This window comes from Pseudorca crassidens, chromosome 2 (genome assembly GCF_039906515.1).
Source record: "Pseudorca crassidens isolate mPseCra1 chromosome 2, mPseCra1.hap1, whole genome shotgun sequence".
In the NCBI taxonomy this organism is placed as follows: Eukaryota; Metazoa; Chordata; class Mammalia; order Artiodactyla; family Delphinidae; genus Pseudorca; species Pseudorca crassidens.
Window position 1 is genome coordinate 26,198,391 of NC_090297.1, and position 21,456 is coordinate 26,219,846.

Below are 21,456 nucleotides of genomic sequence, written 5' to 3' on the forward strand. Positions count from 1 at the left end.
TTTCCTTATCTAGCGCTGGGGAGGAGACCACTCACTTTCTGTAACCGGTCTGGCAATAACATAAGCTAACGTGTGCAAAGTGCCTGGCACAACTCGGATCACGGTAAGAACTCAGGGCTGCCACATTCCACTCCACGTATCACCGGGGCCGGGAAACTAGTGTCCTCCGTCCTGACAGAGAACAGCTTGGCAGAGTTGGCAGAGGTGCGGGAGGCCCTCCAGCGCAGCCTGTGGGGAGGGAGGGCTGCGGACAGCCCTACTCCAGCTGGTGTGCAGGGCGTCTCTGCCTGGGGCCTAGAGAGCGCCTCTCTTCTGGGGGCTCAGGCCTCTTCCCTCTCGGCACAAGGATCACTCTGGGCTTAGAGTCAGCAAGTCTAGATCCCCAGCTCGAAGGCTTTAGGCGCAATTACTTCTCCTTGTGCCTCAGTTTCCTAACATGTATAAAGGGCACGATAGCAATACCTGCCCCACAGTATTACTTTGAAGATCAGATGACATGATGCATATTAACACCCAGCACAGAGACTCACACACAGCCGGTCCACAGTAAACAACGCTGGTGTTTACTGTGATCATCTGTCTTCTAAGCTGCGCAAACGCTCGCAAAGGAAACGTCTGTAGCCAGCGCAGTGGCTCTGGGCAAAGCTTCCGGTGGAGGCTTCGGTAAACCCTAAGGAGATGGGGAGCTGCCAAGGGCGGGTGCCAGTGGGACCCAGGAGGGCCCGACAAGCTACATGCTGCTTCCTTCCCTTGGACCCTTGCCGCCTGCCCTGCTCTGCTCATGGGAGTTCTTTGCTGCTTCCAAGCAGGTCACGGAAATAAGGAGCTGGGTACCAAGGCGCAATCCCAAGAAAAGGGAAGGGGCTGAGGCTCTCACCTTTTTGCACAAGCCATGGAGCAGAAGCGCTTGGAACGCTTGAACTTGTAGGCAAAGTCCACCCGGCCACAGAGCTCACACTTGAGTTTAAGGGGAGTACCCTCCTCTTTGGATTCTGAAAAGCATGAAAATCGGTAAGCGCGGACAAGGAGTAGTCCCCACAGGACTGCCCACAGCCCCACCCCGGGCCACTTTGCTCTGTCCTGCCTGCAGCAGCGGCTTGGAGAGTGCCAAACTGCTTTGTCGCTATTTTTGGAAGGGCTGTGGTTTCACCCCTGGAAAGTATCCGAAGGTGTCCAAAGATGGCCCCTGGACACCCGGCAGTTTCTGCTTCTAAGGACTATGAGACAAAGCACGGGTGGGGAAGAACCAGCGCCCCTCTTTATGACCCTGGAAGAGAGCAGGCGCTCACAGGGAAAGCTTCAATGCTGTCACCACTGATCTGGAACTACCCCGCCCTTCCCTTGAGGTGTCCAGTTGGCTGCCGGCCTGGGTAACAGAGCCCAGGAGTTCTGCAGCCTACGTGGGCGTCCCGTCCCGCCTCCACTTAGTCGGTGGCTCGTGCGGCAAGTGCAGCCCTCGCTGGCCCCCGTCCCGAGTGCAGGCTCCCGAGGCGGTAGAGGACGGGCACGAGCCACCTGGGGCTGCTCCTGCAGGCCTACAACTGGCGAGTGACTCACGCGGGCAAAGCCGCTCTTGGAATCCTGGGGCTGGCAGGAGTGGGGCTGGAGACAGGCAGGGCACACTCAGTTCCCCAGGGGCAGGAACTGCCGTCCGTTTTCTAGGGACAGGGCTGAGCGGGCACAGGACAGGGCAGTCTGGTCAGCTGACATGTTCACACGCTCCCTGGCTCAGAGCCCCTCCGTGGATACTGGGAAAGGACCTTCCAGCCTTGCTGAGTCCTGTTCAGCCCCGCCAGAAGCCCCGGCATCCAGGGTCTGAGACGCTACCTTGCAGATAGGGCTCCTCCATCTCTGAGTCAGTGGTGGTGGTATGGTCCGGCTGCGGAAGTTTCTCAGGCAAGAACCCCTGTGCATACTTCTTCTTGAGATTCCCCACCAGCAGGGATGAGCGTCCCACCTAGGGGACAAGGCAACATGGAGGCCATGAGGGTCAGGTGGGCATGCTTCCTTGCCATCCAGCCTCATCAAAATTACATGTATAAAGCACCCAGGCACAGATGCCCGCCCCTGTATCACCATCCAGGTACACCCTGCTCAAGGCCTGTTTTGCTGTTTAGCTCAAGAGGCAAGATGCCGATGACCACCAAAGCACAGGGATGGAAATGGCTTCAACCCAGGACCAATGGATGGCTTAGGAGGTCAGGAGAATATCTACTTTTCCAAGCGTCTAGGGGACAGAGATGGAGGCAGGGATCAGGTTTCCCGCAGCACCAGGACAAGGGCCGGGCCCCAGCACTCACGCGTCACGGGGCAGGAACACAGCTGAGGCTGTGTGTGACTGTATGTGTGACACACAGACCCAGCCGCCATTCCTGGATGCCTTACTGTTCTCTCCCTTACCACTGCCCTACCCGAGCCAGAGGGACAGGCAGCCACGGAGGAGAAGAGGAAAACGCGGACACTGGGCCACACTGGAAAGCAAAGGCCCTCGGTGGTGCCAGGATCCCAGACTAGCTGATTCACTCTTTGGTGCACTCCCTTTGTTGCCTTTTGTGCAGGCAGCCTGGTTGCCAGATCTCCTGGGCGATGCTGGGGCTGCTGTCCAATCAGCATCAATCCTGTGAGATCAGCTGGGTTCTGGAGCTTCTCTAGGGGGCCAAAGGGAGGACCTAGTCTAATGAGGGAAGGTATGTGACAGGGCTAGAGCTACTTATAGCTAAGGTGCCCCAGGCCTTGACCGACCTCCAGAGGGAAAGAGGACAAGAACCTGTCTTGGCATTTTTGTCTTTTGGCATTTTAGAAGGGCAGTCCACCCATCTCAGTTCATCAAGCCCAGAGGCTTCGGCTGACTATTCACACCACTCGTGGATCCAAAGAATGTGCAAAAGATAGATGGCCTCCCATGAAGATGTTGTGTCTCTAACAGCCAGTTAAGTTTATCACGAGAGAGGCTGGAGTGCACCTGGCGCTGGGCTCCTCCCACCTAGAGAGCAGGCCACCTGTCTCACCAATTCACACTGTGCACTGCTGGCTCTGGGTGCTGTTCTAATGAGCCATGTTCTTGATTCTTCTGTGTTTCCCCTTGGTCTTATGCTTTAATTGGAGACACTTGATGAAGTGCCCCTTTCTGGAGTGCCCCTCATTCACTCCCCTTTCAAGGCTCTGTCCCCAGAAAAGAAGCTTCAGGCTGTAACTCTGTTCGCTTGTCTTCCATTCAGATAGATCTTGAGAATTCTCTTCTACACAGCTTCCTTTTGCTCTCTAACCAGCCAACGTGTTGCCATTTGGGGGTTGTGGCATTCAAACCCGAATGCCAAAGTCCATCACCCTGCAGCACCAAATACCCCAATGTGAACCCCTTCTAACCAAGGGGTTCGCACTTCACCAGGCAGGGACACGGCTGAGTCTGTGTGGCAACTTCCAACCAAGGGGTCTTGCCAATTATTCTTAATCACTGACCCCTTCTGGACCTTAGGAAGACACTCAATCCTAGAAAGCAAATGGCTCTGATATTCCTTTGGGGGAAAATTAGCAAGGAAAGAGCAAATTTTTCACATTTTCAGAAATTTTACACGGAAATGTAAAGCTATTCTAATACACATCCAAAGTATACTTATTAAAAAAAAAAAAAAAAGAGGGGAAAAGAAGTAGTCCGTACCGGGAAAGGCTCCGCCCCCTCCTGGATCACAAACCCTTCGATAACATGCGTCAGGATTTGGGGTTTCACAATGGCCTGTGGTGGTTTATTCTCACCATTCTGGGGGGCAGTGCCGGTGATGCTGGAGGCAGAGTTTCCGTTCCCTGAGGTCATGCCGGGGCTGCTGAGGTCGGTCAGTGCATGAACAATGCCCTGCCCTGTCTCTGTACAAGGGAAAGCAGGAAAACACAAGCGGGGGGCGGGGGTCAGAACCAGGTCTAGGCCAGTAGCAGAGCAGGGACTCAACACTGCCCGACGATGCAAACCAAGCAGTCCCCTCCCCCAGTGACCCATTCAAAAGTGGTACAGTCTCAGTGGACCCACCACCAAGTGAGACTACAGTGTGTTCTGCAACAATGCAGCTCATCCGGCAGCAGTGTTTTCTTAATTTCCCAACTGTGCTTAGTCCAACCAGGTTACACAGGCAAGAATTCTGCCTCTGAGGAGTTAAGACCTTGGTCAATATTGATCTGGACAAACAAGTTAACATTCTGCTCAAGGGAGAAAATGTATTCAAGGTGACATCTAAAACCAAGATGAAAAGCTGAACTAGGTATAGGGCTTGGGGCATGAGGGGGTTTGGGGCAGAGAGGAAATGAACCTTCTATGAGGTTCCTCAGGAAAGGGTTAGATTTTAAACGTGCTGTGAAATGTCAAAGTACTGAACCCCATGTGAACATTTTAACACAGATCCGCCTCATCGGAGACTGGTTATTTGGGATCACTGCATTAAGACATGCGTGTATTCTGTTTCTCCCCCGAGGAAGCCCCTAAGCAGAGCTGAGGTTTTCTATGCTGTTCCTGCAGGTCTCCTGCCCCAATCAAGCCTCTTGTCCAGTTCTCAGCTCCACATCCAATCTGATTCTCGGCCAACCACAGACTCCTTCCCTCCAAGGAGAGCCTTGCTTAAGATTTCCTCTCCACGGGGCTGCCAGCCTTTCTCTGAAGAGCCTGACAGAGCTCCAGTAAGTATGATGAGGTGCCTTTACAGAACCACACCACAAGGGACCCCCTTTCCTCCACTCCAAACAGTACCTCTCCTGAGTTGCTTCACTGTTTTAGAAGCAACTTTCCTCTCTTCACTTTTTTAACTCTTTCCCCACCCCCCCTTCCCAGGGCCATTCTCTACCACCGCCAACTGTGTGAAGCTGAGGTTGCCTTTAACCTGGAACTTCCTAAAAAAGAAAAAAAAGAAAGAAGAAAAGAAAGAAAAAGCCATTTCTTTATTGCAACAAGCCTACTGACAGTAAGCATAACCCAGTGTGAATGTACGTATTACACACTTTAAAAAGAATTTCAGTATATTTATTAGCTAAGTAATTTTTGCACAAAATTTATATGAAGATGCTCTTATTTCATGTTAAAGATCTAAAAATCCCACCACAGAACAGGAATTCACGATGCCTAATTATGTGGCATGGAGAAATCAAAATAAACTCATTTTAGAAAAGGTTTATAACCGGCTCATTTTCTTACTAGTAGTCCTAATGTGCAGTAAACGGGGATAAATCTTTTTTGTTAAAAAAAACAGTTGGCCATGACACATGTCTTCAGTACTCAGACCTCTGTAATTCAACTATAATAAATTTCAGAGCTTAGCAGGAGTTACCTAAGAGATGTGATTAATGAGATTTTTTAAAAATTAATTTTTTTGGAGACAGTCATACCAGCAAGTTAGAAAAATTCGTTTACGTGTTTATAGTCCTTTGAAAAAAATTGTTTGACATTTTTGACCTTTCTATAGGGATGGAAAATTTCTCCGTTAGAATCAGTCTTTCTAAAATTGTAAAGGTGTTTGGGAACTAGAAAAAAAAAATCTTTCCTTAACAATCCATGAATAACTAGGAGGACTGAGTTAATTATACAATCAATCAAATTAAGTTTCTTTGCTTTTAAATTTTAAATATTTCAGTCTATATTTACATAATTACATTTTTGCTTGTATATTTTAAAGTATTTTAAATATGCAAAGAAACAATCTATTTTATTTAAAATAATGAATAAATGTTAAAATAGAAAGCTTACTATGTAAGTTAAAATCCTATTTTTAGATGATGGCTATTCCCCTCTGATTAGAGCCTAGTAAAATATTCCCTGGCTTCGCTAATGAGCTACTGTACAGATTATAGAGTCACAAGATTAGAAAGTCTGGTTCAACCCCTTACCAATGCTTGACCCTTCCCTATAATAGCCCCACCCAGTGATTTTCTGGCATTTGTTTGAATACCTCTAATGACAAAGGAACTCACTACCTCTGAAGTAGTCTGTTCCCAACTTGGGCAGTTCAATTAATAAGTTCTTCCTTATAATGAGCCAAAAATCTATCTTCTGTTAATTTCTGTCCACTTACCCTGGTTCTATTTCTTAGACCACACATAACAAGGCTAATCTTATTTGTATAATGGGCAAAAACACAGGCTTAGACCTGGCTTAGAGACTGGTCTCTATCACTCAAGTGGATTAGGGACAAGTCCTCTTCTGTCTCTGACCCTTGGTTTCTCCAGCTATAAAATACAGACAATAATAAGACCTACCCTTTAGTGTTGCTACAAGGACTAAGTGAGAAAATGAATAGCAATGAAGTGCTAGCACACTGGGAAACACTCAAGAAATGCTCTTGGTGTCATGAAGGATGTCACTTATGAGCCCAGTTTACGTTCTCTCCTCCAGGCCACACTCCCTCTGCTCCTTTGACGACTTCTTATATAAAAGGTTGCAAATTCATCATCACCCTAGGTCTTCTTTGCCAGCATCTTTTAAAGTCAGGTACTCCGTCAATAGTAACATAATATATCAAGTGTATTGATCCAAGAGATCCTGTTGGTAAGAGTTTTGTTTTGTTTCTTTCAAACACAATCTCGTTCCTCGCTGAGAGCACAGATGGAGGGCAATGAGTGACTGCCTTGTTTTAGTTTATCATACTTCTATGGAATTAATCCATTCTCCTCTGAATTCTGGGATCCTGCCCACCTCCCTCTTTTCACTGATATTTATCACCAAACAGCTGCTGATACCCTGTCTCCTTTTATGGGATCTCTCCAACCTTGTTCGACTCTTCTCCTTACCCCCTCTACCCCCTTCCCTCCTGTCTCTCAGATCTGTGCCTACTAACGTACACTGCAAGATGAGGCGGGGGCTCCTGAGGTCAGAGTCCTTCCTCGTGCCAAATACAGGAGCCAACAGAGACATTCACGAGCTCAGAGGCTACAGAGCCAATACTTAACTCTGGGAGGAAAAAGACTTTTTGGGAATCTAAGTTTTTAAAAAAGGATCTTATTAAGCAAGAGAACAAACTAATAAACCCCTTCACCACAACATTATAAGCTATCACTCTCCACTATACCTCTGGGCCAGGTTACAGGAGACACAGAATCCAAGGGACGGAAGGGAGAGCGTTTTACGACTGTACAAAGGTTTGCAGCTATTTCGCTTTGCAGTCATCTTGTAGGCAATACCTTATCATGTGCTTTAGTCACAGAGGAGTCTGGGCTATTTCTGGAATGACCATATACAATCTCACCCCCTGCCAAGCTCAGCACACTGAGATTAATTTAATCTGCTTCCCGTTCTCCCAGACTGCTTTGCAGCCTGCTTAAGGGAAAGCCGCTTAAACTTGCAGAAACCTGCCCTGTTGGCCCTGAGGCCAGATGGAAGACAGAGACAAAGAAATTCTCTATCTTCGGAATTCTTCCTTACTCAATTCCCTTGACCAGTCCCGAGGCTGTAAGTGCTGCCGGGTTTCCCACAGGTCTCAAATGCCTTCATACAGAGTTAGCTACCTGGAACTGAAAGGTGGAGGCCAGGACACCCTGAGTAGGAGAGGCTGCAGGAAGGAAATAAAGCCAAGCTTCAGTGGCGGTGGTGGAAGGGGGAAGTAGAATCTAGCCTTCAATTGAAGCTGACCACAAAGGGCTAAGTATTTGGATCAGAATGAACAAAACAATGTGTTCTGGGGGAGTTGTTACATAACATAGGCCTCAACCTTGTAGGTCGCTTCTCAATCTGGTCTCACAGGCGCTGGCAGAAACAGCCCTTATAGGGACTGGATTAAAATAGGAAGGACCCCCCCAGTGGCCCAGTTTGTGAAATTATCTGCTACAGGGCCGGTCTCCTCTGCTAGGCAAAGCAGGTGCCGTTAGGTGGGGGCTGTCTCGGTCTCATCTGTATCTTCAGGGCTAACCCAGCGTCCAATATATAATAGCCATTTAACGGCTGCTGAGCTGGAGCACGGGGAACCCGTGGGCTCCGTCTTCACTCTTGACCAGCGTACAGATCTCCTTACTCTTCCCACAGCAACCGGTCACCAGCTGAGACTGGCACATCACTTTCTGAGGTGATAATGACGAGAGGGAGCAGCCGGGCTGGTGCCTGCCTACGGGGGTGGCACTTCTGGGTACCTGGCTATAAAGAAGAATGAGAGCTATTCCTTAGCCCAGTTCTTCCTGTTTGAGTGAGGATTTCCTCAGCAGAAGGGAGATACAGCATTAAATTGGCCCCAAAGGCTGCAGCTCTGGGTTCCCTGGTCCCTTTGAAACACTGATGCTGGCTCCAGGCATTTGGAAAGGCATGATGACCTCTAGAGGCAGAGGCCCGAGACGCCTATAAAAACGGCCCCACCCCCGGGGCCAGGAGGTAGGTGCCCAGAGAGGCAGAGCTTTCCTGCCCACTGAGGACAGAGGTCAGGCTGGCTCCAGCCACGCACCATCTGGGCCACTTCGGAACCAGTTATGGTGCTCTTTATAAGCACAGGTAAGGCAAAAATCGTCAGTTATGCTGAAATATCGTTCAGTACTAACATTTATTGTGGGTATTTCAGATGACCTGGCCACTCATTCTATTTGCCCCTAAAATAAGTCCCCTTGAAGACCTGACTTCAGAGGAAATGAAGGGCAAGCAGAGCCTCTCCCTCTACCCTTCAGCGTGGCCAGTAGCTATTTCCACTTTCTCCAGACCTGAGGAGAAAGGGGTATTTTAATTTACAAGACTTCTAACTACCCTTGCTTGGCAGCAGCAGGAGAAAGACAAAACTAATGAAGTTAATACAGGATTCAAGGAAGCAGAATAGGTGATAACATGGATCATTTGCCTGCAACAAATTCTGCTCGACAAATGGCAAAACAAGGTCGCTTATACAACACAGAGCGTTCTCTCCAGGCCCCTGGCTCTGAAGTCCGGCTCACTGTGCCTGAGCTTAGCAGGCCAGTCACGTGGCCAGGAGGGGTGACAGCAGGATTCCTAAACAACTGCCTGCTCTAGAGAGACCCTGAGGGGAGCACCTGCAAAGTGACGCCCAGGGAAGCCACATCCCAGACAGGGAGCAGCTGACACAGACCAGATGCACCTGGTGCTAACAGAGCACGGCAAGCTGAGGGCTGAGCCCTCTGGAAAGGCTGTGGCCTCCCTTTACAATCTCATTAGTTATATTTGGGCCCCTAAAGAAATCAGTGCTGCTCTGAAAGTGAGGGAGGTAAGATATCTCATTAAGCACCAATTTGTTGAAAGAAAGAGAGACAGAGGGAAAGAGAGAGAGAGGGGAGGGGAGGGGAGGGGAGGGGAGGGGAGGGGGAGGGGGAGAGGGAGGGGGGAGAAAGGCAAGGAGGAATGGCGGCTCTGTCCTGGGACCCTGACAGAGTATTCCATTAAAGAGATTCATTTGGTTAACAACCTGCTTTAAAATGCAAATATACACCTGTGGCCATTCACACCTGGCTGTGAATCACTTAGAGAAGCAGATAGCTTTCCTCCCAATTTAGGGATGAGGTTTGCTGGGCGGACTGGGGCATGAAGAGTGGACGTTTTGGATCAGGGGCACTAGATCACAGAGGACTGGAGTTAGAAGGGCCTTGGGTCTAACATCTTAATTTCCCAGAGGAGGAAAAGGGTGCATAGTTAAAAGTGTGCATTTTAGAATCAAGGCAAGAGTGGGTACCACCTAATTTGGAAGAGAGTACCTTCTAAAACAAGCACAAAAGAAGCCCTTAGAGAGCTGGGAAAATTGTAGGCCCCTTCCCACCCAGGGTCCCTCCTGAGAACCAGAAGGCTGGAGGTACCAATGCCAGATGCTTGGAGCATTTGCAATTCTGCCAAGGACCGAATTACTGTCAGACCCACGAAAAGCCCCTGGCTCCCAGACGCACAGCAGGCCGCGGCTGTCTCACACAGGTGCCCTCATCACCCTGCCCCTCGGAGCACTTCTGCTCTTAGGGGCCTCTCCCGAGAGGGAAGAAAGGGCTGTGACAGGAGGATCCCTTTGGGGCGCTTTGCCGAGTCACAGGAGGGCAAGGCCCTGGCTCCATACCTGGTGCCTGCCAGGGAGGTGGCGGCCCAATGAAAGGGAAGCTGGGCCAGGTTGCCTCAGACGCGCCTCGGTGTCACTGCGGAGCGACCTTGTTGAGTCTGGGTTAAGAGGACTGGAGAGCAGACAGGCTTCCTGGATCCTAAGCATCTGGGTCTGGCAGGGGGGGCTCCTCCTCCTCCCTGGCGGCCATTACCATACAGCTGACTCTCAGGCTGTCTCTTAGGGCACCAGCAGAGAGAGCGGGCCTTCTGACTCACCCACACTCCCCAGCTAAAGTGTACATAAGCTGAATTGTAAACAGCTGAACGTTTTCCAAGCTGCCACCCCCAGCTCTGGAGGAAAAAAATCAATGGAGCGACAGCCAGCCGCCCCCGCGTGGCTCGGATGGGAGCCAGGGGGGATTTCCAAACAGCTGCAGCACTGCTGCCCGGCCCAGGCTGAAGACCAGGTCCCACTCAGCAGCAGCACCTGCGCTGGTCAACGTGCGATGGCTCACTAGCCGCAGGGAGCCAGGGACAGAGTTCAAAAAAAGCTGTGCAGCCCTACGGTCTCCAGGGCTGCGGTCGAGGGCTCCCAGATATCCTAACATCACAGTTCTCTAGCAGACGCTGTGATTTCACAAGGCAAAAGGTCTGGAACCAACAGGAGAGGCTCTCCGCTAGAGACATCAGGATCACAGGAGACAAGAGGAAAAATGGCAGAGTGGAAAGGCCACCAGCACTGGGGCAGACCTGGGTTCATACTCTGGTTCCATCTTTGATTACCTGTGTAGCTAGCTTCAAGCACTTGGTACCTGCTCTGCACCTTAGTTTCTCCGTCTATAAAAATGACAATCATGCTGCTTACCTTGCAGGGTTACAGGGAATGTTAGAGTTTATATATGTAAAATGCCTGGCACTGATTACATTTAGAAGCTGTGCTACCCAGCAGTTAAGACTGGGATCAGAAAGACCCTATGCTTAAATCCTAGTCTGTAATCCCAGGCAAGTTACTCTAGGCCTCAGTTTCCTCATCTGTAAAATGGGGTACTCATCTCTGTCCCACATGGCTGTGGTAAGGATTAAATAAGACACTGCAGTTACGACACAGTGGAAGAGGCCTGACATGGCTATTGGAGAGCTCCCATCACTGAGACTCAAGAGATTAGGAAACTGCCCCAGTCTCACGCACACTGAGCCTGGCCTCTGGCAGCCCCAGAGCAGAGCTGTTCTTTCACTGGTCCAAACTCAGGCATCATTCATGTTCCTCAGGTGCTCTGGCCTACTCAGTGTGCTGTCCTTGCACTCCTGAAGTAAGGCTTCGGGAAGAAATCTTACTTCCACTTTGACAATGACTGCAACACAAGGGAAATGCACCTGCCCTTTGGGGCAGACCACACGTCCCAATTCACCTTCAACAGTCGTTAACCCAAAGGACATGACAACCGCCAGATTCCCTCCCTTCCTATGCATTTCTTTCATAAAGAGTCCCAGGGTATTACACAAAAGAACCCCAGGAACCAGAAAAGAAAGAACTCAGGAACAAATAAAGAACCACTTTTCCTAGTGGTTCTTATAATGCCAGGAGGCGGTTTAGCCTGTGAAAAGAAATTACTTTAAAAGGCTGAAGAGAAAATCATGGAAGATGGATTTATAACAGTTAAAAAACCAACTAGAAATGTTTAGAAAATTCTCTTATTTACCAACTGCAGAAGCACTAATATTCTTAGAGAAATGGGAGAGAGAGGGAGGGAGGGAGGGAGGGAGGGAGGGGGAGAGAGAGAGAGAGAGAGAGAGAGAGAGAGAGAGAGAGAGAGAGCACGCGCAAGCGTGAGCGCACACGCACGTGCTAGAGAAAGCCAAACCTCAGTTGTCCTTGTCTATATAATGGGATAGATAATACTTACCTTGCAAATCAAACTTCTTGATCATTTCTGCCCCCCTTCCTTTAATAACCATTGTCTAAGTTTTCAATCACGCTACTTTGCTACCAATCAGCTGACAGAAGAGATTAATACTGATTACTGGAGGCCTGGAAATGTGGACTTAACCAATTTTTAAAAAAACGGTAGTTGATTCACATTAATTTTGTTTTAATTTACAGTGTCAGTTGCTTTGATTGTTTAAAAATGTCTTAATATAGCTGTGTGGATTTAGGCCACATATGGATGGTTTCAAATAGGCTAAAGATATCAGTAACTAGGGATAATTATACAGTATTTGAGACATAATAGCCATGCAACAAGAGCTTTAAAAATAACTCCCAGCAGTCATGAACTCTCATTTTCTTGCCAACGGTCTCAATATTCAGCATCAGGCCTGCTTCTCCTAATCTACTGGAGAAGAGTTGGTTATGACACGGCAGCTAACAGTCATCTTTTCTTAAGAGAAGCTATGACAAATTTCACTGCTAAGAAGAAAATCATCCAAGAAACAGGTTTTTGCTTTCAAGAGAGTCTAACAGCAAACGGGGACTCTCTTCAACATCTGGATTCATCTTAGAACACTGGAAATCCCTATTTAATAGCAATCATTTCTTTGGCAGATGTAGAAAGAATGTTCTCTTTTGGATTTAACTAAAAAAATCATTTGGAAATTTCAAGTATAGGAAAGCACATCCCTTTTCACTAACTATAAATAAATTTGGAAGGGGAAGGAAAAAGAACAACAAACCATTAAGTTTATTATGCTGGCCTAGATGGTCTTACAATGAATCACATAGCAACAATTTATTATTTAAATTATATGCTATGTTTCTTACTATATTTTATACCTTCAAAAACTAATCACTCTTAACTGTATAACTCGATTAACTATAAAAGAGCCCATCTCGGGACTTCCCTGGCGGCCCAGTGGTTGAGACGCGGAGCTTCCAATGCAGGGGGCGCATGTTCAATTCCTGGCTGGGGAACTAAGATCCCGCATGTCTTGGGGCGGGGCCGAAAAAAACCACAACCATTTCTTGACCATGGCAATTATATTCTACTTTTGTTACTGATGGGGGAAAAAAGCCCTGAATCTGTAAGACTGTTGTCTTGGATAAATAAATGGTTGATTATTTTCCTAACAATTCCAAAATGTCATAAAGTTGAATTAAAGATGGTTTGTTTCAGAGTTTCTTTGCAAGCATCAAATCAGTGTTCTGATGTAGCTAAACTCAAATTGAAATTTTTAAATAAGTCAATGCTTAAAATGAAACCTGCATCTATTTGAATTGTGAATAAGTAATTCAAGTTATCTTGAACAGGCCTACTTTAAACATTTTAACAGAACACATACTCAGAGTCTTTTTAACTGGTGACTCACACTGTAGTTTAAAGCATGCCATAAAAACACTGAAAACATAAATCAGTATATGTTCATACCTCTACCTTGAGGGGTAGTCCCAGCTTTGATTTCCACCAGACAAGGTGCTAAGTCACTGCAGACAGTCATTTCTGTTACTGGTACAAAGGCCTCATGAGAGTAGATTGCATAAGGCAGCCAGTCCTCACCCTGCTTTTCCACGGGGGTGGAAAACACAAAAGAATCTCTACAACCACTTTTGTGAGATTCCTCCGGACCACAGAAAATCATCATCTTCATCTTCCAGTTGCAAAATGGCACAAAAGAAAGGGAATAAAAGAGAAACTATGCTTCTATGAAGGTGTCTCATTTCCCTACTCTCAACTCTAGTAGATGTATCTTTTCAGGAGAGAATCTTTTTCAGGATGGGACCAAATCTGTCTGGAGAGTAAACGGCACTGCACAGCTGGGAGAACTTTAATATAAACTTGGACTGACCGAGAGGAAGAAAAAACCCTCGGTGAGTGTCACACTAACACCGAGCAGCGTTACCAGAAAGGGAGCCACCATCCTACTCCCTAGTTTTTTCAACTTAAATTTTATGTTGGTTTACTGATCCATGCTAGCTCAAAGTGAAGGACTTTGATAGGAAGGGGGTGAACTTAATTCAGCAAATAGTTACCGAATGCCTAGTGTGAGGCCTAAAGCCCAAAGGAGGGCAGAGACTTAGAGGAAGCGTCTAAGGCAGTTGAGTCATCCTCTTCACACATTCACAAAGAGATAAAAAGACACTCAAAACCTCAGGTAAAGGTTCTTAATTCTGAGATAGCAGTCATTTTTTTCCCCCCTAAAACAAGAAAACCTAGGGAGGGGATGGCCTAAGTTAGAGCATGCAAGGCCAGAGGCAAGAACAGGTCAATTTTATAAAATCGTCTATCTATTCCTCTTTTTCTCTTTCCCACTGAAAGATCCAAGGGATCCAAAGTATCTGAGACAGGAAATGAGTAAGGCAGGAAAAAGGATGTGGTCTGAAAAAGAGTGGATCCTGGGGCTGAGCCAGAGCAAGGCACAGGCACAGGGTCACAGATGGGGGAAGGGGCCTTGGTAGCAGGAAGAGAAGTCTCAGGGTCAATCAGCTTAGACTAGAAGGTCAGTGACAGAGGAGGTATGTCTGGAGAGGCAAGCATAACAACACCTTCCTAAAAGGTTATCCTCCATTGAAATGCAGAGGAACAATGGCTGAAGAGACCTACAGCCAGGAGAATCATTACTGGGACAGAAGGAAGAAGAGCTGGAGTTTCCTCCTTACTTTGAGGAAGTGGAAATAATATATGTTGAGTGCATCTGACAAAGGTAAATTCGAAAGTAAGCCAGGACCTGGAAGAGAAGTGGACAGGGCTGGGAGGTGAGTGCATGATAAAATACCAACATTCATTACGTACCTATGTGCCACCTATTAATAAAACAACAGCTTAAAAGGGGTGGGGGGGAGGAGAAGGCGATGAAAACAGGAGCTACCTCTCACAAAAATGCAGTTGGACAACTGAGAAAGCCAACTCAAGAACAACAGAAAAGTGGCAAGATTAACGCTGGAGAAAAAAGGCATCTATTCTTCCCGATGTGTATGGACAAGCCTGGTAACAGATCTTGGGTGGGCTGAGAGGCAGAGCTCACGTGATAAGAGTGCCTGGAAAGGGCAGGTGCCACACGAGCACCACTACCCATCTGCTGGGCCCTCTGAAGAAGCCAGCCCTTGTGAAGGAGCCAAGCCAGAGGCTCTGGTTCCCGCCTTGCCAGGGCTGGAACTTAGGTAAAGAAACAGTGGGACACACTGCATCAGCTGATTCAAAAATGTGGCTATTTCGAGATATAGATCCAGATGTTGGGGGCTAAGTGAAAAAATCACTTTTACATTCTCCACAGTGCCTAGGATCATGCTTTACACGAGGCAGGAGCCTAATGAAGGTGTGTGAAATCTGAGCGGAACCAAAACTACTTAGCTGTGCAGGTATCTTAAGATCCAAGACAGAATCTCCTGCCCTGTAACCAACACAGTAAGTTTCTTTCTTTCTATTCTGGAGTCAACATGATATGAAGCCCTGCATCCCATGTGACCTCAACTTAAGCCCTAATCAATAGACGCTGCCACAGGTCTGAGGCCCTCTACCGGAATAAAAAATGGGGAGGGCAGCGGGGGCAGACATATAGGAGCAAGAAGGAATTTCCTTGCCTCATTAGCCTGCAATTTTCAGACTCATCTAGAAATCCTAGCAGTTCCAACATTTGGGTTGACTCGGGGGTGGGGGGGGGATGAAAAATCCCAGGTGAATGATAATTGGATTACCCAGTTATGCCCCAGAGCCAAATGGCTGGAAAAGGCCAGGACAGCAGGGCCTGATATGGTTAAAATGACATTATTTTCTAAACCAAAAATCGAGACACTTGGTTGATAGACAACGTGATAGAATATTTTAAATTGGGGTTGTCCTAGAAAAATTGGGGACATATGGTGGATTTAGGTCGGTAGCTTATTTCACAACAAGGGATCCTCTGGGTCCAATATGCTAATGGAAGGGGATTAAAGATCTAGGATGGGAGATATCTAAGGGGAGAGCTGTCACTAAGTTGATTAGCAGGAAAAAGAATAAAAGAACGTGTCTCTGTAGGCAGCATGGGAAGAAAGTCAACATTCTAGGTATGGAGCAGGAAGGAAAGGAAAGTTGATCAGAACTGAAAGTATGTCAGTGAAATGTGTTCAGGTCGAAAAGGCAGCCTTGCGGGAGGGATGGGGAGGACTGGGACGGCCGGGGTATCACTGGCACAAACTGGTATCCAACAATACAGGAGCTGGGGACTACGAGTTCACACTGTAGGTTCACCATTGGTTTGCAACTTGATCTTGGGCAAATTATTTCCCTCTCTCTGGACTTCAATTTAAATAAAGAATCTCACAAGTCCCGATTTTAATGTAAAGAATCAACAATACAATATGCCTTCATTTGGCACGGGAAGGAGAGAAAACGCTCTTCTAAAAATGGAAGAGAGGATAGACACAGAACAGCTTGTCCCTTTCCATCCAATTAAAAGCTTCGTGAGACTGAACTAGATTAAAAACAAAACTCTCCAGCTAAGCCGCAGGCCTCCAAGATAGGCAGTCCCCTACCCAGAGGGTACAGCGGATGCCAGCAGCCCTGTCCCTAAGCGGACCGTCCATCCCCGGTAAAGCGCCGCCCCGGAGGCCCGAGGCCGGGGTGGGGGTGTGCGGGGACACACGGAAGCGTCTGGCACGCCGAAGGTGACACAGCGGCTGCCGGGGAAGTGCGGGGCAGGCAGGGTCCCCGACGAGGGGGGAGGCGCAGGACACCTCCCCGGCGTCGGGAGGGCGAGAATCGCGAGCTGGCACGGCCTGGCAGCCGAGTAGGCCCGGACCGGGAGTGGCACCGGAGGGCGGTGCCCGGTGTCCAGTGCGACGAGAGCGGGCCGCGGTACCCCTCCTGGCAAGAACCCCTCCCCCGCCACGGGCACTGACCTGTCCAGGGCCCGGCTGGGCCTGGCCGGGCGGGGCCTACGCAACCCCTCGGCCGGGCGCCGCCTCGCGCGGGGTCCCGGGCCCGGGCGGGCCGCCTCCTCTCCGCCGCGAGCCTCCGAGCCGGGGCCCGGGGCTGCCGCGGCGCATCCGACCGTACCGGCCGGGCCGGCGTCCACAAAGGGCGGCGGGGGCGCGAGGCCGGGGCGGGGGTGCGGGCGGCGGCGGATTGCGCGCGCGCGGCAGGCGCTCGAGGGCTGCAGCCGCCGCGGAGACAATGCGGCGCGTCCCGGCAGGGCTCCCGCGGCCGCCTCCGCCGGGGGCGGGGCGAGGCGGGGGCGGGGCATGGGCGCGCGGGGCGGGGCCTCAGGGAGGCGGGGCGCCGGCGCGGAAGCCGGGCCGCGCGCTTCCTTTGTGCGGCCGCGCCGGCCCCGCCCCGCGCCCTCTGGAAGGCGCGGGGCGGGGCTGGCGGCCGGTTAGGTACGTAAGGGTTCTGTTTAAGGAGGCGGGCGCCGCGCCACGCCAATGTCCGCTCTCGCCCCGTCAAAAGTCCCCCGTGCGGTGGTGGACTCCCGCCTGGCCAAGTCGGAGGCAGGAAGAATAACGACTAGCAGTAATTGAGTGTTGAATATGTGTCAAGCCGTACATGCACGCACTTCCTCTCAGTGTTCACAATAACCCCACAAGTAGTCGTTATCCTCCCCACTGGGAACTGAGGATCAGAGAAGTTAAGTAATGACCAAAGTGACCCAGTTACACCTCCATAAACGGGGCTAATGCCGTCTCTTTAGGTTTACTGTGCAGGCTAACTGAGAGCATTTATACAAATTGCCTGCAGTGCCCGGCACACGGAGCCCAATAAATGTTACTTCTCTTCCTAAACCACGCTGGATTAAACTGAATTGTCGGGAAAGCACCTTCATTCAGTAGATATACTAGAGCTTGTGAGACTCACAAGTCTCACTGCACCCCCATCCCCCAGGCTTTATGCCGAATACTTGCCCCGAATTTCTCTCTCCATGCTTGACTTCTATTTCCAACATTTTCTCATATTCTTACCTTTCTTAGCATTCATATCCCCAGCCCTTTCCCTTCAGGCCTCATCCCTTTACCTTTGTTTCCACATTTTACATTTATTTTATATTCCCCGATCGTTTAGTCTGCTCCCTTTCTCTTTCCCTCGTTCCCCCCACCCCATTTTTCAAATTTTCAAAGCCTTCTTTCATTAATATGCACATTTCCTCCCCCTTTCCGCCTTTGCATTTCTTACACTTACATTTTGTTCTATGAATGCTCGGCCTCTCTGTCCCCCAAACATGCCTACACTCCTGCCTCCCTTCCTTTACTTCACTAGTCCCTTCTCCCCAATGCCACATGTCCAGGTCCTACCTATCCTTCATGGTCTAGACCCAAGAACAGTGGCTGGCAAACTTTTTCTATAAAAGACCAGATAGTAAATATTTTAGACTTGGCAGGCCATGTGGTCTCTGTTGCAACTACTCAACTCTGCTGTTGCAGCAGGAAAGCAGCCACAGACGACACTACCTGAATGAATGTGGCTGTGTGCCAATAAAACTTTATTTATGGACACAGAAATTCGGATTTCGTATAATTTTCTTGTATCACAAAATATTCTTCTTTTTTTGAGTCTTAAAAATTTTTTTTAATGTAAAAACCATTATTAGCTTGTGGGCTGTACAGAAACTGGTGATGTGATGAATTTGGCCCTCGGGATGTAGTTTGCCAACCCTCGCTCTAGAACAATGCCACTTCCTCCCTGCAATCTATCCTGATAATCTCTACTTGGCAGTAACTTTTCTCTCTTACCTTTTAAAGCATTTACCCATAATCGTTCTATGCCATTTATCATATCTTAGTTTTTACTGTATTTTTTTCCTGTGCACTTCTCATCTTTCCCAGAGGACTTTAAGCTCCTTGAAGGTAGGGTACAGACCTTATTTCTCTATGCATTTATTACCTTCCACCCCACAGTACTTTGCACAGAGCAGGCATTCAAACATATACAGAATGAATATTTAAATCTTGGGTGGTTGACAATTGTTTCCACTGTGCAAAACTTACTTTTCTCATGAGATAGAACCTCAGGAGCAAGATGCTTTGTTATATGTGTATCATCTAGATTAGATTTCAGAAAGAGATTTTTGAGAGCTTTCTAGACAAGATGAAGAAAGGGAGGCAAATGTCAGTTCATTCAGAGGTTGTTGGATAACAAATACTTGAACAAAGGCTGTTGATTATCACCAACCTGCAGACAGGGGATATGTCTTCAGTCAGGTCCTATTCAATATTTCGATCAGCAAATTGGTTAAAGACAAAGAAAACACGCTATATAATTTACGGATGGCAAAGTTAAGCAGAGGAGTTAGTATAATGAGTGACAAAATTCAGATATAAAACATTCCTGCCCCACCACTTATTCTTGCTGTGCCTCAGTTTTCTTATCTTTAAAATGGGCATGATAAAAGTTCCTGCTTCAGAGGGTTACTGTCAGGATTAAATGAGGAAATGCATGTAAAGCTGGTAGAGAGGACTCATTCAATGTTAGCTGTTAAGCATTACCATTTTCTGGCTAGCCTGGAACTGTGGGCTAAATTCACAAGATAACGTTTAACAGATATAATTAATCATGTTTTGGCTCACAATATAAATTGTACAAGTTTGAGATGGAAGAGACCTGAAGTGATAGCAATCCATGTAAAAAGAAACCACAAAAACAAAGACAGAAACAAAAACCAAACCCAACCCCTCTGGAATTCAGGTGACACAGTGCTCGGTGAACTAAGGGTATCATTCCCCTGGGTCAGGGGAGTTAACGTGGGGCCATAGGTGCAATGTCGTGCTGAAGGCAGGTAAGGGAATTACCCCTGGAGCCAGAATCATGGTGCTGCCCTTTCATAGCTCTGTGAACTGGAGCCTCTTCAAGCTTTTGTTTCCTCCTCTAAATAATGGGGCCAATAATATTTATCTCTCAGGGTTATCATGAATGAGTAAAGGAAAACTTAGAGCAGAACTTGGCACATAGGTGTTCAACGAATTTTAGCTCCTCTCTACTATACCATGCAGATCTGTCCCTTGAAGGGCTTATAAAGCTAAGTCTAGGTGCCAACCTAGGGTGACTAGCGGCTTTTTGTATTTGGAATTAATGTGCTTCATTTTGGGGATCACATTTTAAGGGAATTAGTGGAGAGGTAGAATGTTGCTAGACAAGAATGATCAGCATGGTGGGAATGGTAGGTCTGGATGTGTGATAGGTAGAAAATGAAATAAATCTCAGATATTTAGCCTGGAGATTTTCTCTTTTTTTAATGGGGGAGAGGAAAGAGACATGATAACTGTCTATACACACTGTAGGAGATGGACAATCCACAAGACAGAATCACAGCTAGTGGTGGGAGTTCCACGAGAGCAGATTTTGGCTTAATTTGAAGAGCAACTTTCTGATAATTAGAGCAATCCTACAATGGAATGGGCTGCTTTTCAAAATGGTGAGCTCCTTATCATTGCAAGTTTGCCAAGAGAATGCTGACCTCCTTGCTGTCTTTTAATTTTTCTAATGTTTTTTTCTTCATATTCCTTTGCTTTCCTTTTCCTTGAGTCCACCCTCCATTCCTTATAGGACATTTATAACTACTTTGTCCCAAAGTACTTTTCTTCTCATTCCTCCTTCTTCTGTTTTCCAAACCCGTTTTCTCTTGGCTCTCCCCACCCCACTCCCAGCACACATTTAGTCCAATGATGGAACTGCCTCCCTGAGTTGTAGGCAGCCCATGGCCCAGAATGTCTCTGAGATCTGGGCCAAGATTGCTGTGCACACTGGCAGAGAAGGAAGGGAAAGCGAAGGGATCACTGTGGAGGCAGAGGTACTGCTGTGATTCTCTCGTCAGGGTAGAGGGGTCAGCAGAGTCTCCTAAAACCCAGGTCTAGGAGAAGCCCGCCTGTCCCTGAGCACTCACAGACAGAAGGTGGGGATCCCAGAGCTGAGCACCGTTCCTTCAAAGGTGCTTTCCGTGAGCTGAATCCCCTCCTAGTTCCCCCTAAGCATTTCCCTCATCTCTGCACTACGCAGCCACCTTGTCATATTGCCAAATTCAAGAACGCACTCTCATACCAAGCAGAGCAGAGGATTGAGACAACGGGATCCCTGGGGGAACTCTCAACCCGGCATACGGATATGCAGGTACATCTGACAGCAATGACAGGCAAGCCTCATCTAGAACTTTCAATTCTCCTTTTCTTTCTCCTTTATGCCTTCTGGGTCCCCTTTCTTTGTCCTTGCGTCATCTTCTCAATTCTCTCTCTGTTTCCACCTACCCAGCTTCTTTCTTGCTTCTTGGGGCTTGGAGTAGTTTCCCTCCCATTCTAGATGCCCAAGTGAGATGTGCCAGGGGGTGGCAAGGAAGACAATGCTCTCCCCTCCCCCGAGGGCCCCGCTACACTTCATACCATGAGCTGGGGACTGCTGGATGTTCGGGCTCTTGGGTACAGGCAGGCCACCGGGCATGGCAGTGACGATGGCTTGCTGATGCGGTGGTGGGCCAGACCGAGTCTCAGGCCCACTCTTCTCTCTAGGTACCACTTCCTTCCAGTCATCGGGGGTGCACTGCTGGGGCTGTTAAAGGACAGGACAGAGATGATCTTCTCGTGAATTGCC

At 48.3% G+C, this 21,456-nt stretch overlaps 1 protein-coding gene and 1 long non-coding RNA gene across 11 annotated transcripts in view; one reads left to right on the forward strand and one right to left on the reverse strand.

Annotated features, from left to right (window-relative positions):
* Window positions 1-21,456, reverse strand: part of PHC2 (polyhomeotic homolog 2) — a 102,747-nt gene that overhangs the window by 6,127 nt on the left and 75,164 nt on the right. For 5 of the 7 annotated variants that reach the window (XM_067725376.1, XM_067725375.1, XM_067725378.1 and 2 more), the window contains 4 exons: window positions 21,249-21,414; window positions 3,659-3,861; window positions 1,828-1,957; window positions 878-992 (listed from right to left, as the gene is read on the reverse strand). In XM_067725376.1, the coding sequence (XP_067581477.1) occupies window positions 878-992; window positions 1,828-1,957; window positions 3,659-3,861; window positions 21,249-21,414 (614 nt within the window). Of the gene's footprint in view, window positions 1-877; window positions 993-1,827; window positions 1,958-3,658; window positions 3,862-13,338; window positions 14,331-16,787; window positions 17,013-21,248; window positions 21,415-21,456 lie in introns of those variants that run through there. The other 2 variants (XM_067725382.1, XM_067725380.1) reach the window with 2 other exon arrangements.
* Window positions 14,343-21,456, forward strand: part of LOC137218472 (uncharacterized) — a 61,042-nt gene continuing 53,928 nt past the window's right edge. For 3 of the 4 annotated variants that reach the window (XR_010940712.1, XR_010940711.1, XR_010940710.1), the window contains exons 1-2: window positions 14,528-14,663; window positions 15,182-15,312. This is a non-coding gene — a long non-coding RNA (uncharacterized lncRNA). Of the gene's footprint in view, window positions 14,664-15,181; window positions 15,313-21,456 lie in introns of all 4 variants that reach the window. The other variant, XR_010940709.1, reaches the window with a different exon arrangement.